General features: G+C 58.5%; 2 protein-coding genes across 5 annotated transcripts; both read left to right on the forward strand.

Annotated features, from left to right (window-relative positions):
* Positions 1–4537: 4537 nt before the first annotated feature.
* On the forward strand, positions 4538–10054 carry SLC39A4 (solute carrier family 39 member 4). Of its 3 annotated transcripts, none has more exons than XM_066265371.1 (12): positions 4538–6119; positions 6517–6801; positions 7171–7366; positions 7461–7678; positions 7768–7939; positions 8265–8437; positions 8575–8745; positions 8825–8950; positions 9077–9131; positions 9222–9374; positions 9485–9672; positions 9780–10054. In XM_066265371.1, exons 1-12 carry the CDS (start codon positions 5916–5918, stop codon positions 9906–9908), a joined length of 2070 nt encoding a protein of 689 aa, XP_066121468.1. In that variant the 5' UTR covers positions 4538–5915; the 3' UTR covers positions 9909–10054. The 3 variants fall into 3 exon arrangements, with proteins under 3 accessions (XP_066121468.1, XP_066121469.1, XP_066121470.1); XM_066265372.1 differs by having other exon boundaries at positions 4539–6119; positions 6727–6801; XM_066265373.1 differs by lacking the exon at positions 6517–6801 and having other exon boundaries at positions 4539–6119.
* Positions 10055–12558: 2504 nt separating this feature from the next.
* Positions 12559–22410, forward strand: CPSF1 (cleavage and polyadenylation specific factor 1). Of its 2 annotated transcripts, none has more exons than XM_066265359.1 (37): positions 12559–12835; positions 14688–14715; positions 14808–14950; positions 15031–15111; positions 15246–15397; positions 15475–15621; positions 15699–15838; positions 15907–16017; positions 16095–16188; positions 16290–16377; positions 16454–16576; positions 16652–16703; positions 16790–16884; positions 16953–17027; positions 17095–17175; positions 17249–17338; positions 17539–17649; positions 17729–17870; positions 17947–18125; positions 18222–18358; positions 18443–18617; positions 18685–18891; positions 18980–19069; positions 19153–19296; positions 19378–19530; positions 20176–20292; positions 20365–20455; positions 20524–20608; positions 20677–20818; positions 20902–21054; positions 21129–21305; positions 21384–21450; positions 21519–21566; positions 21643–21798; positions 21869–21998; positions 22077–22215; positions 22285–22410. In XM_066265359.1, exons 1-37 carry the CDS (start codon positions 12692–12694, stop codon positions 22330–22332), a joined length of 4335 nt encoding a protein of 1444 aa, XP_066121456.1. In that variant the 5' UTR covers positions 12559–12691; the 3' UTR covers positions 22333–22410. The 2 variants fall into 2 exon arrangements, with proteins under 2 accessions (XP_066121456.1, XP_066121457.1); XM_066265360.1 differs by having other exon boundaries at positions 12731–12835; positions 14893–14950.

Genomic DNA, 22410 nt, shown 5'->3' on the forward strand with positions numbered 1-22410 from the left:
AATTTTCTGATTGGCGAAGGTCTGCATGCGATTCTATAAGAAACTAGTAAACAAACGTAAGAGGCAGGGTCTAAAAGTTAGAAAAATAAATAGGAGAGTGAGTGGACCAATGAAGGGTAATAGTCAAGACACCCAGTTTGTGTGAATCACTGATTCCATGTATACAAATCCGCTGGGCTTCAGAGAGAGAGAAAGTAGGAGTAAGACAGGGAATTGGCCAGTCCCCCTGCCCCTAGACCTACTTTTGTAGAGATTCCTAAAGCAACAAGAAGAGAAATTACCTGTATAGCTCATTTGGTCCTTACATTGATGGATAGTGTATTAGGAACTGGAAGAGGCTCATGGGGTGGGATTGGGTTGATATTTAGGGTGATATAGATTAGGGTACAGGTTTTTGTCTAATTAGTATGGAGACACAGATAGGTGTTGGTCCCACACAAGTAGAAAGTTCCTGATTTGGTGAGGTAGGTTGAAAGGTGAATAGAGAATAGAAGGACAAGGGGTTGGTTTTGTTTCTCTGTTTCTGAGCTCCAGATGGTCAGGGTGGAGGAAAGAGTCGTCCCAATAAGTGGGGAGAGTAGAGGATTGTTAGCTAGGGTGACTGATTAAACATTCTTTGAAAACCAGTTTTCTGACTGTACAAATTCTTTTTTCTCGGTACAAACCTATAACCTGCACAAACCTTCTACAACTTACATAAACCTTCAGCTTTCATGCACTTTTTTATCCAGAAATAACTGGCCTTCATAACAACTTGCTTTTCCTTTTTCTTTCAAAAGTATTTCCATACTTTATACCTTTTATTATCAAAACCATACAATTCCTTTCTAGTCAGAACTCTTGATTTAAAAAATTTTAACCTCTAGTGACAATCAAGTTGACTTTTTATCCTAGTTTCCCTTTTCCAAAGCCTGACTAAAAGAGTCCTTAGATTTTTTAGGGTTTTTTATTTTTTATTTATTTTTTTACAGAGACAGAGAGTCAGAGGGATAGACAGGGACAGACAGACAGGAATGGAGAGATGAGAAGCATCAATCATTAGTTTTTCATTGCGCGTTGTGACTTCTTAGTTGTTCATTGATTGCTTTCTCATATGTGCCTTGACTGCGGGCCTTCAGCAGACTGAGTAACCCCTTGCTGAAGCCAGCGACCCTGGGTCCAAGCTGGTGAGCTTTTGCTCAAGCCAGATGAGCCCGCACTCAAGCTGACGACCTCGGGGGTCTCGAAACTGGGTCCTTCCACATCCCAGTCCAACGCTCTATCCACTGCGCCACTGCCTGGTCAGACAGTCTTTAGATTTTTCATCTATTTGCCATACGTAGACCAACCAGCTTCAGGTTTGTGATTGGAGTAAGGCATGCCATCTTTCTATTTTAGCAGCAGTTGGAGTTGTCAGGATCACGGTGTGTGGACCTGTCCATGTGAAAGTCAGTCCTTGGGTGATGTAATGCTGGAAGTGCCTCTTGGACAGTCTCTGAACAGTTTGCTGAGTGACCTATAAATCCTACAAGTACTTAGGGAAAGGGTGTTACATTTCTACACTTTGCAGTTAGAGTTTAAGTCCTAGTGACCACTGCTTCTAGCTGGAATTAGCAGCAGGTTCCAGTCTATAATAGGCATGGGGCACTGAGATAGGAGGAACAAAGGAGATACTAAACATTAAATAAAGCAATAAAATCAGACTGTCAATACCCACAGTAGAGATATTCGAGGGATAAATAAAACTTAAATATTCAAGTGAGGCATAGTAGGTGGCCCTTGTGTTTACAAGAAATGAGATCAGCTTATCTGCTACTTGGAAGAGATACCTTAGGCTCGTGAACGATGTCCTTGGGTCTTCAGTGGCAATTCCCAGCACGCTGGGCAAGGTCAGGTCACAGGTAGCTGGAGCAGGGCTAGGAGAGACTGAACCCTCCCTCCATGGAGCAAGGGGGCAGCTTACCTTCTCGTGTCCCTCTTTCCACAGCACAGGTGTGTCACCGGTGGGGCCGGGAAGCCTGGCAGGCTTCAGTTCAATGACCTTTCTTTCCACTCTTGAGCAGGGCCTTGATGAAATGCTATGAAGCCCCTTAGGGCGCTGGAGCCAAAAGCTGGTATTTCCTCACTTCTTTTGGAAGTTACTTGCCTTTTCTGTTACTTTTTTTGGTCATTATAGACCTTAAAAGCCATGCTCAGAAGATCTCACTGAGGGGCTTGACTAAGAGAGCAAAATTGGGAATTCAGTGTTTAAAGAAGCCTATTAGGCCCTGGCTGGTTGGCTCAGCGGTAGAGCGTTGGCCTAGCGTGCGGAGGACCCGGGTTCGATTCCTGGCCAGGGCACACAGGAGAAGCGCCCATTTGCTTCTCCACTCCTCCGTCGCGCCTTCCTCTCTGTCTCTCTCTTCCCCTCCCACAGCCAAGGCTCCATTGGAGCAAAGATGGCCCGGGCGCTGGGATGGCTCTGTGGCCTCTGCCCCAGGCGCTAGAGTGGCTCTGGTCGCAACATGGCGACACCCAGGATGGGCAGAGCATCGCCCCCTGGTGGGCAGAGCTTCGCCCTATGGTGGGCGTGCCGGGTGGATCCCGGTCGGGCGCATGCGGGAGTCTGTTTGACTGTCTCTCCCTGTTTCCAGCTTCAGAAAAATGCAAAAAAAAAAAAAATAATAATAATAATAAATAAATAAAAATAAAAATAAAGAAGCTTATTAGACTGAGGAAAGAAAGGATTTGATCTGTGGTGGTAGGTGGTTGGAGACTGTAGAGGATCTGAGTTCGACTTAGGGTGAGACCTCAGGGGTGGGGGTTAAGGCAATGCCTAGATAGGCTACAGACTGAGAGTGAAGTTGAGCCTTAGCAGAGAAGACAGGATATCACTTCATAGCGTTAAGAAGGGTGGAGGTGTGTCTCCTTGAGGCAGGCAGGGAGGGGCTGCAGAGGAGTAGATCATCTACATATTGTAAGAGAGCACTAGTTTTGAGATTGCATGCTGTTAAATCCTGAGCGAGTGCCTGCCGAAACAGGTGTGGGCTGTTTCTGATCCCCTGGGGTAAGACAATCCAGGTAAATTGCTGGGCTGCATTAGTGTCTGGGTAAAGGCAAACAGAAAGTAAGAGTCAGGGTGGAGGAATGGTAAAGAAGGCATTTTTGAGGTCTAGAACCCTGAAGTGAGTGGTGTTTGAGAAAATGTGTGACAGTAACTTGTAGAGATTAGGGACCACTGGATGGAGGGGAATTACTGCCTCATTGATTAGGTGTAAGGCTTGTATAAGGCAATAAGCCCCTGAAGGTTTAAGAAGAGGAAGGGTGGGGGTATTGCAGGGAGAGTCTGTGGGGATGAGTAAACCTGGTTTAAGAGGTGGGTAATTATTGGTTTAAGCCTTAAGGCCTTAGAAACAGACACAGTTACACATTAAACAAAGACTTCACATATTATGAATTAAGAAATTTAAATGAGCGCGCTTTACTTGTTTCAATTCAAATTATACTAGAGATATTTTCTGACAAACAAAGAGACAAGACGGATTACTTACATAGCTTAATATAATTCTGCTTTTTAAGTTTTTCGAGATGGCAGGGAGTTGCCAGCATAGAGGAGGAAGAGAGAAAGCAGATGGATGGACAGTGTGAGCAGCTGGATGGAAAGAAGGAGGGTCAGAATCTGCAGGAAAAGAGAAGGAGGTTAAAGTACTGGTGTGGTGCCACGTGGTCAGAGGAGTAAAAAGGATTTAGAGCTCTGAGGAGAGGGGAGAGGGCAAGGAGGAAAGAGGCACAGTCACAGTTTGTAAGGAAGGAGGAGGGGTCGGAGAGGAGACAGACAGAACTGCAGTTTGTAAGGAGGGAAGAGAGGTCAGAGATGAGACAGGCACCGCAGCCAGAGCCACAGCTTCTGAGGAGGGGAGAGGGGACGAAGAACAGTGGAGAAGGGAGGGGCCCCCCGGCCAGCAGGGGAGGAGAGAGACTGGTGAAATGAGAAAACAGGATTTAGTGAAGGGAAGGGCTTTCTGGAGGGAAGAGACTCCAGCAAAAAGATTTGCTGAGAGACTAGAGAGGGGTCTGGAGAGAGGGGTGCCCTCAGGGGTCAGGCAGGAGGGAGAGTGATGGGAGTCCGTGGAGAAGGAAAGATTAGGAGCAGAGGTTTTAGGTGGGGTTTCTTTGGCCAAAAACGGCCTGCGTGTAGAACAGAAGGCACAGAAATTAAGGACAGGAGAGAAGGGAGAAGAAAGCCTGCACGTAAGGAACTTCTGATGCCCTCCCCGTCCGGTGGCAAAATTGTCAAGATCTCTTAGGATATTGTAATCGAATGTCCCGTTTTCAGGCCAATGGGAGTCATTGTCTGGTCTGTACTGAGGCCATGCCGTGTTACAGAAGAAGATTAATTTTTTCGGTTTGAGGTCTGAGAGACTGAGTTTGGCGAGGTTTTTTATGAGACATCCTAGAGGTGTCTGGTCAGAAGGCTTAGACTCTGAAGAGCCCAGAGTGGAGACAGGTGAGCAAGAGGGGGCGTTCCCGCCTTTTGTCACTGTCCCAAGAGGAGAGAATCTCCGTGTGGGGGAGTCATCCCTGATAGAGGTCGTCACCACCTGTCAGGGAGCTCCGAGGACGAGAAGTCCGAGAGAGTGGAGAGGTTTGGCTAGTCTTCCGTGCAGTCCACTGAGACTGAAAGTCAAACCCCTCAAAACGTGAGGCGTGTCAGAGAAAACCATCCGACCAGAAAGGGGTGTTTTTAGAGAGAAATTTAGAGGCCAACCAGGAAGGGGAAGGGAGAAACTCCTTACCTTTCTGGTCCAGCAGGGGTTCAGGACAGGGTTAGACTGCCGGCCAATCGACCTACAATTACACGTCCAAACAGAATCAGGGAGTAAGCCCGGGACGAGCTGCTGCTGTCCATTGCTTCCCTGGTTGTAAGTTTGGACGGCAAAGAGGGATCGTCCAGGCAGTTTGTACCCTGTCCCGGGTTTTGGCACCAAATGTTGGAATCCATGGGAGTCCGAATGACCAGAGTAACAGACTTTATTGAAAGGAAGAAAGGAACCCTGCCGGGCACTTCTCCTGGGGGAGAAGAGCGCTGGTTACAGACTAGGGGCAAGTTACATAGTGTTTGGGAGAGCCTGAGGGGATACTGAGGCAAAATTCCTGGTATGTCCGGAATGCTCCTCCTTGGGGGCTTCGAGCATGTGGGTGTTGAATCAAAAGTCCTGGTGTGTCCGAAGCCCCTCCTTGGGGCGGCTTGTCAGCTTTTTGGAATTCCTCTGTCTCAGGGTCAATAGTCCAGTAAGGGTGAGGTCTGACAGATAAGCGGAACATCAAGAGGGCAGTTTGGAATTTACATATCTATCAGCCCTCGGGTGGAATATTGGGGGTGCGCCTGGTTGGGACTGGGGTGCTATCCACACAGCTCTGGCCCAGGTTCTCCTATCTTGGTCCTCGGCCCCTAGAAACAGAGCTGCAGAAAGCAACACACCCCAGGCCCCCGGGGGAGCCAGCGGCCAGCAGTCAGGTGGCTGGCTGCCCAGGTCACCCAGTCCAAAGGAAGGGGGGCCCAGAGCCTCACCCCTCAGGCAACAGCTGCTGTTTGGAGAGGGTTCGGCAGCAGGAATGCTCAGCCAGCAATGCCTCCGTCAGACAGGTCAGACAGTCACAAAGCCCAGCAGGAAATACCCGGGAGAGGCCCTCACCTCTAGCCAGACACTGGCCCCTGAGAGTTCTCACCCCGCAGGCAGGCAGCGGCTCCTTGTTTTGGGAAGGGCCTGCCCTGGAATGGTTAATCTGCGACGCCGGCAGCAGACAGCCAATCACAGAGCCCCGCAGGAAATACCTGGGAGAGATCCTGTCCCTCAGCCCCAGTCTGCCCCGGGCAGCCCTCTCCGTGCGCAGCCTGTCCCAGCTGACTCCCGCGAGTCGTGTCCGTGTCCTGTCCTGTCCCTGGTGGCCTCAGCATGGCGGCCTTCGTGTGGCACGAGCTGGAGCTGCTGCTGCTGCTGCTGCCGGCTCTGTTGGCGGCCACCGCGACGGCAGCCCGGCCTCCTCACCTGCTGACTTCGTTGTCTTCGGGCCAGGGCGCTCTGGACCGCGTGGCTCTGGGCGGCCTGTTAAATACACTGGCGGCCCGTGTGCACTGCGCCTCAGGGCCGTGTGGAAAGGTAAGTGCCCCGCCTGATAGGTCCACCCCACGGGCTGGTAGCAAAGTGCCTGGGCAAACTCCAAGAGGCGGGCAGAGACCAAGGAGCCTCATGCCCTGGCTCTGCCCACAGCCCCCAGCCCACCCTTCTCCTCCCCAAGGTTGGGGGGGACCATGATGGGGGACGCACAGCTCCAAATTCCAGGGCCACCTCCCACTGCAGCCCCCAGACAGTGGTTCCAGGAAGGAAACCACCTGGACAGGGCGGGGGGTGGGATAACTACCTGGGACCCCTCTGTGCATGCACCCCTGTCATTGAGGGGAGTCGGTGGGAGCCACTGATAGAAGGGGTGGCCCCACAGGGAAGCAGCAGCTTGGGACCATGTGCCTGGGCCCTGCTCACCTGTCTCTGCCCACAGTGCCTGTCTGTGGAAGACCTTCTGGCCCTGGGTGGGCCGGAGGACCCAGGGCTGCCCCCAAGGATGGTCCTGGAGCCCACACACATAGCCCGCCTCAGTGCGGCCGCGGCCCTTTACCTCAGCGACCCTGAAGGCACATGCGAGGATGTCCGGGCAGGCCGCTGGGCCTCCCGAGCTGACCATCTTCTGTCCCTGCTCGGGGACCCCAAGGCCCTGACCCCAGGCTTGAGCAGGCTGCTGCAGAAGATTCAGGTCCAGACCACCTGCTGGCCCACCACCGAGGAGGTGAGGGCCCGGGCAGGCTGGCCAGGGGTGGCTGAGGACGATGGAGGGGGACTAAGGAGAGAGGACACACTCAGACGGTCTGGCCTGGCTGTGATGGATAGAACAGGTCCCCAAGGGCACCTGGGGAAGTCTGGGGACACTCAGGAGGGCGGGCATGGCTGGAGCGCTCCTGATGGATGTTCACCACCGAGCAGGGTAGGGACCTGAGGAATCCCTGGGAGGGCCCAGCCCAGGGCTTAGGTGAGCAGGGACGGGCAGTACCCCGAAAGGGCTGCTCCCGGTGGTCCTGGGGTCACTGACATCCGGGGGGGGCACTACAGGGATGGCAGCACTGGGGATGCAGCTGAGGCCTCGCTCCTCCTCACCCAGGCCTTGGTGGACTTGCCTCAGCTGCTGGACGAGGCGGCGAGGGCGGGGGCCCCCGGCAGCCCCGGCTCTGTGCTGGCTGCCCTCCTGGACCGTGTCGGAAATGGGTCCTGCTTCCACGCCGGGCCAACCCCCCAGTACTTTGTGGATTTCGTGTTCCGGCAGCATCAGGGTGACAGTCCCAACATCACACTGACCGGTGAGGCTTCGGCAGGCTGCTGACCGGGGCACGTGTCTGGGGTGGGCGGGGCCGGAGGAGCCCTGACGGACTGCGGTTCTGTCCTCTCCGCCAGAGCTGGAGGCCCTGATGCGGCACCTGGGAGTGGGCAGAGAGACTGAGCCCCACGGGGACCACAGCCACCACAGTGACCACAGTGACCATGGTGACCACGGGGACCACAGCCACCACAGTGACCACAGCCACCACAGTGACCACGATCACCACAACCATCGGAGAAAGAGGGGCGGCCTTGCCACCCCCAACAGCAGCAGCTCCAGCGTGTGGGACACCGTGAGCAGCCCGGGCGCCATAGCCCTGGGGAGAGGTGGGGTGCCCCAGGCCCGCTCAGGTCCCTGACTCCCCATCCTGCCACCTCCCAGGTGTGCCTGAGTGCCAGGGAGGTGATGGCCGTTTATGGCCTGTCGGAGCAGACAGGGGTGAGCCCAGAGGCCTGGGTCCAGCTGAGTCCGGCTCTCCTGCAGCAGCAGCTGAGTGGGGCTTGCCACGTCCAGCCCAGCTACCCTGCCTACAACCAGCTCAGCCAGGCGGAGAGTGAGTGCTTGTCTCCCCGGCCGGCCTGGCTGGTGCAGCCCAGGGCTGCTGGCTGCATGGCAGTGGGGCGGCCCAGGGAGGCGACAGTGGAGCAGAGAGGTCACAGGGGGTTGAGGGGGGCCTGGAGGGAGGAGGAGGAGGATGGAGCTTTGAGGCTGAGGGTGCCAGCAGGAGCGGAGACCTGCTGGCTACCTGAATGTCTGTAACCCTGCTGAGCTCCTGCTTACTCCTGGACACCCCCCCACACGCACGTACACACACTCTCCCCTTGGGAAGGCTGAAAGCTTGGGTTCTCATCGAGGCCCCCTTTGTCCGGCGCCCTCAGAGTATCTGTACAGCTCCCTGGCGACCCTGCTCATCTGCCTCTGCTCAGTTCTGGGCCTCCTGCTTCTCATCTGCACCGGCTGCAGCACCACGGCCCACTACGTCATCCAGACCTTCCTGGGCCTGGCCGTGGGCGCACTCACCGGAGACGCCTTCCTGCACCTGACGCCTAAGGTCGGCCCTGGACCTGGTCCTCCTTCCGGGGCTCCTGCTCTGAGGCCCTTCCCCCAGCCCTAACCTCTCTTTTTCCACGTGTGGGAGGGAGACCCTGAGGCAGCACGTGTCGTCCCCCCCCCCCGCCCCGCCCCCAGGTTCTGGGGCTGCACCAGCACAACGGGCACCAGGAGCACGGATTCGAGGAGCACAGAGTCGAGGACCACAACCCACAGCCCACCTGGCGCCTCCTGGTGGCACTTAGCGGCCTCTATGCCTTCTTCCTGTTCGAGAAACTCTGTGACCTCTTACTGCCCCTGGACCCTGAGGTAAGTCGGGCTGGCGGGGACTGGACAGGGCAGGCGGATGGGGAGAAGAGGTCGCAGGCCCTGAGCGGTGTCCCTGCAGGACCCGAAGGACGAGCCCCGCAGCCACACGGGCCACAGCGGCCACAGCCATGGTGTGCCCCTGCAGCTCACTCCCAGGGAGCTCCGGCAGCCCAAGCAGCCCCACGAGAGCTCCCACGCTGACCTGGTGAGCCTCCCTGCCCGGGCGTGACCCTCCTCCACAAGGGCCTGCCCAGGGCCTCTGAGGCTGACCCGGGGCCCAGCCTCACCCTGCCTGTCCAGGGGGCTCATCCACACGGACTTGCTCCTCCAGGTGGCGGAGGAGAGCCCTGAGCTGCTGAACCCCCGGCCCCGGAGACTGAGCCCAGGTGAGCCCTGGGGGGGCCTTAGAAGGGTTGGGGGCCGGTCGTTTGGTGGCGACCAGGCTGACGCCAACCCATGCCCGCTGCGCCTGCTAGAGCTGAGGCTGCTGCCCTACATGATCACGCTGGGGGACGCCCTGCACAACTTTGCCGACGGGCTGGCCGTGGGTGCTGCCTTCACATCCTCCTGGAAGACGGGGCTGGCCACCTCGCTGGCCGTGATCTGCCACGAAGTGCCGCACGAGCTGGGTAAGCCCCACAGGGCGGGGCGGCCCAGAGCTGCTGCCTGGGTGGGGGTGAGGGGTGGGGCCTGGCCTGACTGAACTCTTCTCGCCCTGACTCCGAATCACCTGCCCCAGGGGACTTCGCTGCCCTGCTGCACGCTGGGCTGTCGGCACCCCGGGCGCTGCTGCTGAACTTGGCCTCGGCGCTCACGGCCTTCGCCGGCCTCTACGTGGCCCTTGCGGTGGGCGTCGGCGAGGAGAGCGAGTCCTGGATCCTGGCTGTTGCCGTCGGCCTCTTCCTCTATGTGGCGCTCTGCGACATGGTCAGGGCGGAAGGTGGAGGGGAGGGTGTGGAGGGGTCTGCCCTGCTGGGGGGCTGAGCCCGGGGCACTGGGCTGAGGGCTGGCTGACCCGGTGCCCACCTCCTCAGCTCCCCGCCATGCTGAGTGTGCGGGACCAGCGGCCTTGGCTCCTCTTCCTGCTGCACAATGTGGGCCTGCTGGGCGGCTGGGCCATCCTGCTGCTGCTGTCTCTGTACGAGGACAACATCACCCTCTGATGCTTCCACCCACTCCAAGGCCCCTGCGTCTGGATCCTGGCCCTGCCTCAACCTACAGCCCTCCCTAGAGAAGCCCCAGGCCTCTGAGAATCTCCCTCCCCTACGCCTCAGCAACCCAGCTTCAATAAAGACATTCCTGTCCCTGCCTGGCCTGCTCTTCCTGCCGGGAGGGAAGGGACTCCCACCAAGAAAGGCAACTGAAAGAGGCAGTGCCTGGGGCCCTGATGAGCCAAAATAGCTGTGCTCAGGGGCTTCTGGGCAGCCAGCACCCTCGGACCATCCTCCAATCCATCACACACACCCCCACCCCCCATGGCAACTCCACTGATGAAGAGAGTCCACTAGGTGGGCCCACTCTGGCTTTCCTGCGGCCAGTCCTGCAGCCTCCAGTCCCTCTGGCTGGGTTGGAGCTGCACCCTACTTACTGCTGCCCCCCCAGACTGCTCCTTCAGTCCCGCCCTGGCTACCTCTCTCCCACAGACGCGCGCTCACTCACTCGTCAGGGCGTCTGTCCAGGTGCCCGTCTCCGGCCCGACCGTCCTGTGGGCACGGACTTAGTTATCACTGGTGCCCTGTGATGTGGGTGCAGTGACTGTCCATTTGACGTGGAGGCGGGGAGTCAGCCTTCTGCCCCGGCTGCCTCCTCCAGCACAATCTCACAGGACTGGCTTCAGGACTTCTTAGGACTTTTGAAGGGGTTTGGTGTGGCTCAGGGATCACACACCTGCCTGGGCATCCCAAGTGGCTACTTTGTGCACTGCTCCACAGTCCAGATTCACAGAGCTTTGTTGCTAATATGAGCAAGTGGGCCAACTTGCACACAACACGCAATTCACATGCAATTTCTCAAATGTGACTATACTTTCTTTTTAATTATTTTTTTTACAGAGACAGAGAGTGGGTCAGAGAGATAGACAGACAGGAACAGAGAGAGATAAGCATCAATCATTAGTTTTTTATTGCGCGTTGCAACACCTTAGTTGTTCATTGATTGCTTTCTCATATGTGCCTTGACCGCAGGCCTTCAGCAGACCGAGTAACCCTTTGCTGGAGCCAGCGACCTTGGGTTCAAGCTGGTGGGCTTTTGCTCAAACCAGATGAGCCCGCACTCAAGCTGGCGACCCCGGAGTCTCAAACCTGGGTCCTTTGCATCTATCCACTGTGCCACCACCTGGTCAGGCTATATTTTCTTGTTAATTTCTTTTACTGATTGATTTCGAAGAGAAAGGAAGAGAAGCATCAGTTGTTGTTTCACTTATTTATGCATTCATGGGTTGATTTTTCTTTATCTTTAAGTGAGAGGGAAAGATAGACTCATATATGCTGGGGTCTATCCAACCTCTTCTGAGGCTGAGGATGGAACTAACGAACTATCCAACTATCAGGGCCGGGGCCAACTGAGCCACTGGCTGTGGGAGGGGGAGGGCAGCAGATGGTCGCTTCTCCTTTGTGCCCTGACCTGGAGTCCAATCTAAAGTCCATATGCCAGGCCAACGCTCTATCCACTGTGACAGCCAGCCAGGGTCCATTGGTTTACTCTTCTTGTATGTACCCTGACCCAGGACCCAACCTGCAACCTTTGTGCTTCAGGACCACGGTTGTTTTATTCTTGACTATTCCACATTCCATTTCTAAAGCGCAGGCCTGTCCCAGTGTATCTGGGGCGACTCCCTACACGAGGAGGAGAGAGGTCAGCTTAGTTGTGTGAGATTTTAGATGCAGGGTTCCGGAAGCGAGGAATTGTGCCAGCCCTGGGGGTGGGGGGTAGGGGAGAGGGGACAGCAAGATCAGGAGAAAATAGTAGCGCTGGCCTGACCATGCTGTGTCGTGGCGCAGTGGATAGAGTGCCAGACTGGGATGCAGAGGACCCAGGTTCGAGACCCCCGAGGTCGCCAGCTTGAGCGCGGGTTCATCTGGTTTGAACAAGGCTCACCAGCTTGAGCCCAAGGTCGCTGGCTTGAGCAAGGGGTCACTCGGTCTGCTGTGCCCCCCACCAAGGCCCATATGAGAAAAATCAATCAATGAACAACTAAGGAACCGCAACGAAGAATTTATGTTTCTCATCTCTCTCCCTGCCTGTCTGTCTCTTTCTCTGACTCCCTGTCTCTCCCACACACACACAAAAAAGACAACAGCCGCGCTTGCGGGTAGGGCCTCAAGCCGGACGGGGAGGCCAGGAGACTGGCAAACAGGTGGTCCCAGGTGCCGGGGACTGTTCGCCTTCAGCGCCCGGGTTTTGGTGGAGATGGTTGATGGAGGGTCCCTTGGCAGAGGAGAGACGGGACGGGATGGGTCCAGGAAGCTGTCCCCGCCGGGCCCACGCCACGAGCCTGGCCGAGCTCACCCAGGGAGCCGGCGCTTGGAGGAGGAGGCGAGCCTGCACGCTAATCCCACCATACTGGGGTCAGGCAAGGGACCTCGCCGTCCTGAGCCGTCGCAATCCCCCCGATCCGCTTCCACCCCGCCGCCGCGTTGCCGGTCCCTGAGTCCCGGGAATTCGGACGCACTCGGGAGGCCTGGAGTCGGAGTCAGAGGCGGGGCCGCGAGGCCTCCCCGCGCGCCTCCGGGCCACCAGGGGCCGCTGTCGCCCCCGCACTGCTCAGGCGCAGCAACAGGACCCCGGAACCTCCGCGCTCAGCTTCCGGGCCCGGCCGGACCGTGTTCACCGCCGTCCCGGTCCCCCCGGCCCACCGCGAGCGGGCTTCCAACTGCCAAGTGGGCGGCTGTGGCGGGAGCCCGCTCGGTGTGTGGCCTGCGGCCCCACGCAGCCCGGACTCGGCGCCATGTACGCCGTCTACAAACAGGCGCATCCGCCCACCGGGCTCGAGTTCTCCATGTACTGCAACTTCTTCAACAACAGCGAGCGCAACCTCGTGGTGGCCGGGACCTCGCAGCTCTACGTCTACCGCCTGAACCGCGACGCCGAGGTAGGCCCCCGCCGCGCCGGCTCCCGCCGCTCCCTCCACCCGCCGCTGCTCGTGGAGCCCCGGGTTCGGACGCGGGTGGGGAAGCACACTGATCTGCAGCGCCCGAGCTCGTCCCTACCGCGGGACTGCCCTCGTGCATACTTACTATTTGTTCTGCTTTTTAAACGAATTAAGTGATATAAACACGTTACTGCGTGCGGTCTAGGTAGCAGGGGACACTTTAGTGGACAAAACCTGAGTCAGCGCGGTGGGGGAACCGTCCCGTAAAGAAAGGCACATCTGTAAGCACATGGGTCGAGTGCAAGAAGTGCGGGACAGAGGGAACGTCCTGAAGGAGGCAGGGTGGGTCCAGCGGGCTAACCAAGAGCTGCCTCCCTGCGGCGCAGGAGAAGTTGGTCAGGGGTGAACATTCTGGCAAAAGGAGCAGGCTGGTTTTAGGGTGGAGACAGACTGTTGGCAGCAGTTTTAAGTGAAGTGCAATGAATTCATCAGCAGAGGAAATCAAGGGGGTGCTTTGGTTGCTGGAAGGCTTCTTGTAAGAGGTGGCTTTTTTTCTTTATCAATTCTTGGAGGGGGAGTAAGACTTAGTCTCAATGATGGCAAGTGGAGGGACCTGCAGGCAGTAGGAACACCCTGTGCAGAAGCTGGAGTAGCTGAGGGTGGAGGGGGCGTGCACAGTGGACTGGGATGGAGAGCGGAAGGGGGTGTTGGCCACCTGAGCTTGGACAGCTCTCTGAAGGAGATTTGTACACCAGGAAGGTAGGGATGGGTTAGGAACTAGCAGGAAGGGAAGGTTCTTTTTTCTCAATACAAACTTTTAGTTATATTTCAAAGACTTCATACAGTGCAACAGTGAATGCGTGTTCTCAGTGGGCTCTCACAAGAGCCCACTTTTATGAAATGTTGGCCGCATCTATGTTTTCAGTCCCCTGTCCTTCAACCCTCCCATCAGGTTTCCTGTCTTGCTTAGTCTAGTCCAGGTCCCCAAACTTTTTACACAGGGGGCCAGTTCCCTGTCCCTCAGACCATTGGAGGGCCGGACTATAAAAAAAACTGTAAACAAATCCCTATGCACACTGCACATATCTTATTTTAAAGTAAAAAAACAAAACAGGAACAAATACAATATTTAAGATAAAGAACAAGTAAGTTTATTTTTTATTTATTTTTAAAAAGATTTTATTTATTCATTATAGAGAGGAGAGAGAGAGAGAGAGAGAGAGAGAGAGAGAGGAGAGAAGGGGGGGAGGAGCAGGAAGCTTCAACTCCCATATGTGCCTTGACCAGGCAAGCTCAGGGTTTTGAACCGGCAACCTCAGTGTTTCTAGGTTGACGCTTTATCCACTGCGCCACCACAGGTCAGGCCAGAACAAGTAAGTTTAAATCAACAAACTGACCAGTATTTCAATGGGAACTATGAGCCTGCTTTGGCTAATGAGATGGTCAATGTGTTCCTCTCACTGACCACCAATGAAAGAGGTGCCCCTTCTGGAAGTGGGGCGGGGGAGCCAAATAAATGGCCTCAGGGGGCCGTAGTTTGGGGACCCCTGGTCTAGTCTTTCAAGTTTCTTCCAGTGTTGGCTTTTGACCAGTACCTCAAACTTCCAGCTGGTCTGGTCTACGGTCCTGGGAAAACAGAAGGCCACTGTCCCCTTCCCACCAAGACATGTTTTATCTGCTTTTCTTTTTTTTTTCTTTTTTGAGCGAGAGAGAGTGAGTGAGAGAGAGACAGACACAGGAAGGAAGGGAGAGAGATGAGAAGCATCAACTCGTAGTTGCATCACTTTATTCATTGATTACTTCTCGTACGACCAGCAGTGTGACTCTTCACTGCCTCCCGTTCCTCCTCTAGGCACCGACCAAGAGTGACAGGAGCACAGGTGAGCACACAGGTGGCTATCCTGGCCACGTGCCTGAGGGTGGGGTGGGGGGGGCGAGGGAATGAGACCTGTACCCACCACCTTTCCCCCAGAGGGAAAGGCCCACAGGGAACACCGGGAAAAGCTGGAACTGGTAGCTTCCTTCTCCTTCTTTGGTAACGTCATGTCCATGGCTAGCGTGCAGCTGGCAGGCGCCAAGCGGGATGCCCTGCTGCTGAGCTTCAAGGATGCCAAGGTGGGTGGTGGGCTTGGTGGGGGTCCTGGGCTGGGCAGGGCTGCAGTGGGTGGGCCATGGTTTGGATGTGCTGTCTGCAGCTTTCGGTGGTGGAGTATGACCCAGGCACACATGACCTGAAAACATTGTCTCTGCACTACTTTGAGGAGCCAGAACTGCGGGTAGGGCCATGCTGTCCCCTTGCCCCGTCCCACCCCTCTTTCCTCCTATCCCCAGCCCCTGCTCCCGCTGCTTCCCGGCGGGGGGGGGTACTTCCACCCGCTCCATGGCCTGCCTGATGGCCCTCCACCCTTAGGACGGATTCGTGCAGAATGTTCACACTCCACGGGTGCGTGTGGACCCCGACGGGCGCTGCGCAGCCATGCTCATCTACGGCACGCGGCTGGTGGTCTTGCCCTTCCGTAGGGAGAGCCTAGCCGAGGAGCATGAGGGGCTCATGGGCGAGGGGTAAGTGTGGGTATAGGTGGAGGTGCCTGAGACCCATTCCCCTTTGCCCTCCCCGTGCTGAAGCCCCGCCCCCACAGGCAGAGGTCCAGCTTCTTGCCCAGCTACATCATCGACGTGCGGGCCCTAGACGAGAAGCTTCTCAACATCGTCGACCTGCAGTTTCTGCATGGCTACTACGAGCCCACCCTGCTCATCCTGTTTGAGCCCAACCAGACTTGGCCTGGGTGAGGCCCCTCTGCTGTGGGCCTCATGGGGGGGGCAGGGGGGGGACCCCTGGCTGAACCACTCGCTGTGGCCCCAGGCGCGTGGCTGTGCGGCAGGACACGTGCTCCATCGTGGCCATCTCACTGAACATCACGCAGAAGGTCCACCCTGTCATCTGGTCTCTCACTAGCCTGCCCTTTGACTGCACCCAGGCCCTCGCTGTGCCCAAGCCCATAGGTGAGGCCTGTTGGCGGGGGGTGGTATCCAGTGCTCTGAGCTCTGCCCACCAGCATGTCTTCCTCCAGGTGGGGTCGTGGTCTTTGCTGTCAACTCGCTGCTATACCTGAACCAGAGTGTTCCCCCCTACGGTGTGGCCCTCAACAGCCTGACCTCAGGCACCACCGCCTTCCCCCTGCGTGAGTGTGGCTGGGGCAGGGGTGGGGGGAGGCTGCTGGGTCGGCCTGGTGCCACCACTCCCCCATCCCATTAACAGGCACCCAGGAGGGCGTGCGGATCACCCTGGACTGTGCTCAGGCAGCCTTCATCTCCTATGATAAGATGGTCATCTCCCTCAAGGGTGGAGAGATGTGAGTTCCCCCTTCATTGACCCCTGTGCTCCTCAGGGTCATCACCTCCCGCTCTTGCCCCGTGAGCCTCGCTCCGAGCTCAGTGTCCCCACCTCCTGCAGCTACGTGCTGACCCTCATCACCGACGGCATGCGCAGTGTTCGTGCCTTCCACTTCGACAAGGCCGCCGCCAGCGTGCTCACCAGCAGCGTAAGTGGGGGCTACAGGATGGGCTTGGGTCTGGGTCCAGCCCCACCCTCACCACCCACCACCTTCCCTCTCTCAGATGGTCACCATGGAGCCTGGGTACCTGTTCCTTGGCTCTCGCCTCGGCAACTCCCTCCTCCTCAAGTACACGGAGAAGCTGCAGGAGGCCCCAGCCAGCACTGTCCGTGAGGCTGCTGACAAGGTGGGGGTCCGGGGCTGCTGTGGGACCTGCCCCTGCAGGGCCTCCCCAGCTGCTCACTGCTCTCCTGCCTCATAGGAAGAGCCTTCATCCAAGAAGAAGCGAGTGGACTCCACAGTGGGCTGGGCAGGTGAGGAGGGTCAGGAGCCGCTTCAGGGGGCCGGCACTGAGGTCAGGTGACCAGGGCGGCTCAGAAGGGTTCTCTGTGTGCTACAGGTGGCCAGTCGGTGCCACAGGATGAGGTGGATGAGATTGAAGTGTACGGCAGCGAGGCCCAGTCGGGCACACAGCTAGCCACTTACTCCTTTGAGGTGAGGTTGTGCACAGAGGGGACCCCACCCTGGCCAGCCCACCCGCCTGACCACCGCTGTACCCTCAGGTGTGTGACAGCATCCTCAACATTGGACCCTGTGCCAACGCTGCCATGGGCGAGCCTGCCTTCCTGTCTGAAGAGGTGCCTGGGCTGGGAAAGCGGGTGGGGTGGTTTGCATAGGCCTCTGTCCTCACCTCGACCCCTGCAGTTTCAGAACAGCCCGGAGCCGGACCTGGAGATTGTGATGTGCTCTGGCTACGGCAAGAACGGGGCCCTGTCTGTACTGCAGGTGTGTGGGAGCGGGTGGGGGGGTGGCACCTCCCCGGGGACCCTGGCGTATAGACACCTCACTGTCCCTCCAGAAGAGCATCCGGCCCCAGGTGGTGACAACCTTTGAACTTCCTGGCTGCTACGACATGTGGACAGTGGTTGCCCCAGTGCGCAAGGAGCAGGTGTGTGCATCCCAGTTGCAAGGAGGTCTAGCCAGGGCAGTGGCCGGGCACTGTGTCTGTGTGAGGCTCAGGGGCAGCCTTGGGGCAGTGGGGCTCCAGCAGGCACTTGGAAAGCTTGCTCTGTTTCAGCTGTGGTGTCTGCCCGCTCTCTAAGCACCCCTGCTTGGGTGGTGGGATCTGTGCTCTCTCTGCCCTCACAGGAGGAGACCCCCAAGGGTGAGGGTGCCGAGCAGGAACCCAGCGCCTCTGAGACAGAGGACGACGGGCGCAGACACGGGTTTCTGATCCTGAGCCGGGAGGACTCCACCATGGTGCGGGGCCTGCCCGTGAGGGGTGTGTCGGGCGGAGGCGCCCCTGGTGAGGGCTGTGCCTCACCGTGGTTGCCCACAGATTCTGCAGACTGGGCAGGAGATCATGGAGCTGGACACGAGTGGCTTCGCCACACAGGGTCCTACGGTCTTTGCTGGCAACATCGGGGACAATCGCTACATCGTGCAAGTGTCACCACTGGGCATCCGCCTGCTGGAAGGAGGTAGGCGGGGCGGGTGAGTGGGAAGGCGGGAAGTGGGCGGGTATGGGTGACATGTACTAACCGCCTGTGCCCACAGTGAACCAGCTGCACTTCATCCCTGTGGACCTGGGGTCCCCCATCGTGCAGTGCGCAGTGGCTGACCCTTACGTGGTCATCATGAGTGCTGAGGGCCATGTCACCATGTTCCTGCTCAAGAGCGACTCCTATGGGGGCCGCCACCACCGCCTGGCGCTGCACAAGCCCCCGCTGCACCATGTAGGCCCCTCCTCCAACTCCTGGGCACACTGTCCCCAACATTTTCTCCTCTCCTTCCTTCCTTCCCCCATCACTGAGACCTTCCCTCCCCTGCAGCAGTCCAAGGTGATCGCCATGTGTGTGTACCGGGACGTCAGCGGCATGTTCACCACTGAGAGCCGCATGGGTGGGGCCCGTGACGAGCTTGGGGGTCGCAGTGGCTCAGAGGCAGAGGGACAGGGCTCAGAGACCAGGTGTGCGGGGGGCCGGGGCCGGGGAGCCGGGGATCCAGGGCTGGGGCCACTGTGGCAGCTGCCTGTGACACGTGTGCTCCCCAGCCCCACAGTGGATGATGAGGAAGAGATGTTGTATGGGGACTCGGGCTCACTCTTCAGCCCCAGCAAGGAGGAGGCTCGCAGGGGCAGCCAGCCACCTGCAGACCGGGACCCCACCCCATTCCAGGCTGAGCCTACCCACTGGTGCCTGCTGGTGCGGGAAAATGGGATTATGGAGGTGAGTAGCACTCGGTGCCCACACAGCTGCCCACCCCTGCCTGCACAAACCACTGCTCCCCACACAGGTCTACCAGCTCCCCGACTGGCGGCTGGTGTTCCTGGTGAAGAACTTCCCAGTGGGGCAGCGGGTCCTGGTGGACAGCTCCTTTGGCCAGCCGACCACACAGGGCGAGGCTCGCAAGGAGGAGGCCACGCGCCAAGGAGAGCTGCCTCTCGTCAAGGAGGTGCTGCTGGTGGCGCTGGGGAGCCGCCAGAGCCGGCCCTACCTGCTGGTGAGCGCAGGCCAGGGCTTGCCCGCCCTCTGTGCCCCCCGGTGTGCCCACACTGTCTGGGCCCCTGATGAACCAGCATTGTCCCCAGGTGCACGTGGACCAAGAGTTGCTCATCTACGAGGCCTTTGCCCACGACTCGCAGCTTGGCCAGGGAAACCTCAAAGTCCGCTTCAAGAAGGTGCAGTGGTGGCCCGGGGGGGGGCGGGCGGATGCTGGTTGGGGGTGGGGACCTAGTGCAGTGCTCACAGCACCTCTCCCCAGGTTCCCCATAACATCAACTTCCGAGAGAAGAAGCCGAAGCCATCCAAGAAGAAGGTGGACGGTGGTGGTGCTGAGGAGGGGGCCGGGGCCCGTGGGCGTGTGGCACGGTTCCGCTACTTCGAGGACATTTATGGCTACTCCGGGGTAGGCAGGCCGCACTGTGGGAGCCAGGCTGGGGCAGTGGGGACCTTGCCCCAGCAACCTCCTCACGGTGCGGCCCCCTAGGTGTTCATCTGTGGCCCCTCACCCCACTGGCTCCTGGTGACTGGCCGGGGGGCACTGCGGCTGCACCCCATGGGCATTGACGGCCCCATCGACTCCTTTGCCCCATTTCACAATGTCAACTGTCCCCGTGGCTTCCTGTACTTCAACAGACAGGTAGGTGCCCAGCTAGAGCTGCCCAGGGTAGGAGCAGGTGTTGTGACCTGGAAATGAGGCCTTTGGTGATGGGATGGGGAGTCCAGGGGGTGGTGGGGGCCAAGGCCAAGAAGGTGAGACCTGGGACTTAATAGGAAGGTTTGGAGGATGGTTCAAGGGCCCCTGTCTGGGTGTCACTGCTTTGTCAGCTGGGACCTCAGCTCTGCCCCTGAAGAGCTGTGATTGGCTGGAGTGCTCACCTCTCTGAGCCTCACTTTCTGCATTTGTGTCACTCAGATGAGAGCAGTGACCCCATGAACCACTCTGAGGACTTAGTGATGAAGGTGCTTATGCACCCAGGACTGTGGGTGAGGGAGGGTCTAGGGCCCTAGCAGGGGCCCCTCACCTGTCTGTGCAGACTCTGGAATGGCCAGTGTGGGCCATCCTTTGCCTCCAGTGCCCTCAGGTCCTGGCTTTTACCTTGGCCCAGACAGCTGTGGCCAAAATCCCAGCCCTGGGTGAGCTTGAGAAGGGACAGCATGCTGCAGTGGCTCACTCCCCATGTTCCAGCTGAGTGAGGCCTGACCTCAGGAAGCCTCCAGGCCTGGGGTTGCCTGTGTTGGTTTTACTGGGTGCTGGGCCTTCCTGACCCCTCTGTCCCCCCAGGGCGAGCTGAGGATCAGTGTCCTGCCTGCCTACTTGTCCTACGATGCCCCGTGGCCTGTCAGGAAGATCCCGCTGCGCTGCACAGCCCACTATGTGGCCTACCACGTGGAGTCCAAGGTTGGAACCCCCTTCAAAGACAGGGACCTTTGGGGCCTGGCCACTGATGTGTGACACCCTCCACTCCCCCAGGTGTACGCTGTGGCTACCAGCACCAACACATCGTGCACACGCATCCCACGCATGACGGGCGAGGAGAAGGAGTTTGAGACCATCGAGAGAGGTAGGAGACTCCCAAGTTGGGCCTGTTCTTGGGGCCGTCCCTCCCTGACCAGCTTCCTGTCTCTGCAGATGACCGGTACATCCACCCACAGCAGGAGGCCTTCTCCATCCAGCTCATCTCCCCAGTCAGCTGGGAGGCCATCCCCAACGCCAGGTGAGCCTAAGCCTGGTGCGGGGCAGGGTGGGTGGCCAGGGGTTGTGTCCTGACCCAGCCTTCTGCAGGATCGAGCTGGAGGAGTGGGAGCACGTGACGTGCATGAAGACAGTGTCACTGCGCAGTGAGGAGACCGTGTCGGGCCTCAAGGGCTACGTGGCTGCCGGGACCTGCCTCATGCAGGGGGAGGAAGTCACCTGCCGTGGGCGGGTAAGAGCCAGCAGGCAGGGGCAGGCCAACTGTCAGCCTCTGTGCCATCGGCCTGCATCTCACGCTACCCTCCCTGCACGCAGATCCTGATCATGGATGTGATTGAGGTGGTCCCTGAGCCTGGCCAGCCCCTGACCAAGAACAAGTTCAAAGTCCTGTACGAGAAGGAGCAGAAGGGGCCCGTGACTGCCCTGTGCCACTGCAATGGCCATCTGGTGTCAGCCATCGGCCAGAAGGTGCGTCCCTGCCCCACCTGGCCTGTTGTCCCGCCTGCCTGTGGACCCCCGGCCACCCCCTCTCCTGCCTGCAGATCTTCCTGTGGAGCCTGCGAGCCAGCGAGCTGACGGGCATGGCCTTCATCGACACCCAGCTCTACATCCACCAGATGATCAGTGTCAAGAACTTCATCCTGGCTGCAGACGTCATGAAGAGCATCTCGCTGCTGCGCTACCAGGAGGACAGCAAGACGCTGAGCCTCGTGTCCCGGGTACCTGGGGGGCTGGCGCCATGCATGGGGTGGTCCCTGGCCCCTGGCAGACCCTGATAGCCCCCTCCCTGTCCCCAGGACGCCAAGCCACTTGAAGTGTACAGCGTAGACTTCATGGTGGACAACAGCCAGCTGGGCTTCCTGGGTGAGTGTGGGGCCTGGGGACCCCGAGACTTTGGGGGTGGTTAGGGCTGACTTGGGCTCTGTTCCCAGTGTCTGACCGTGACCGCAACCTGATGGTGTACATGTACCTGCCGGAGGGTGAGTGCGTGCCCGACCCCGGGGCTGGGTGTGGGTGGGAACTGGCCGGGCATGAACAGAGGCTCCTCTGACCCAGCCAAGGAGAGCTTTGGCGGCATGCGTCTGCTGCGGCGGGCGGACTTCCACGTGGGCGCCCACGTGAACACCTTCTGGAGGACCCTGTGCCGGGGCGCTGCTGATGGGCCCAGCAAGAAGTCGGTCGTGTGGGAGAACAAGCACATCACCTGGTTCGGTGAGTGCCGGGCAGGCTGGAGGCGGGGCCGGTGGTGCCGGGGCACGTGGCTCACAGGGTGTCCCCACAGCCACGCTGGACGGTGGCATCGGGCTCCTGCTGCCCATGCAGGAGAAGACCTACCGGCGCCTGCTGATGCTGCAGAATGCACTGACCACCATGCTGCCCCACCATGCTGGCCTCAACCCCCGCGCCTTCCGGTGAGCTTGCCGGCCACCCTGGACACCTGGGGCCAGGTCTGTCCCAACTCCCCACTGCCTAACACCCCCCCCCCCCAGGATGCTGCATGTGGACCGGCGCACCCTGCAGAACGCCGTGCGCAACATCCTGGACGGGGAGCTGCTGAACCGTTACCTGTACCTGAGCACCATGGAGCGCAGCGAGCTGGCCAAGAAGATTGGCACCACCCCTGACATTGTGAGTGACACCCTGCCTCCCCGCCCTGCCTGCCCCCCCCCAGCCCCTAACGGCCCCTCTCCCCCACAGATCCTGGATGACCTGTTAGAGACGGACCGCGTCACCGCTCACTTCTAGACCTCTGGATGTGCTCACTGCCCCTGTGCCCTGCCTCACCCTTTTGTACAAAACACAGAAAAAAATCTGTTTGGTTTG

Source organism: Saccopteryx bilineata, chromosome 3 (assembly GCF_036850765.1).
Source record: "Saccopteryx bilineata isolate mSacBil1 chromosome 3, mSacBil1_pri_phased_curated, whole genome shotgun sequence".
NCBI classification, from domain to species: Eukaryota; Metazoa; Chordata; class Mammalia; order Chiroptera; family Emballonuridae; genus Saccopteryx; species Saccopteryx bilineata.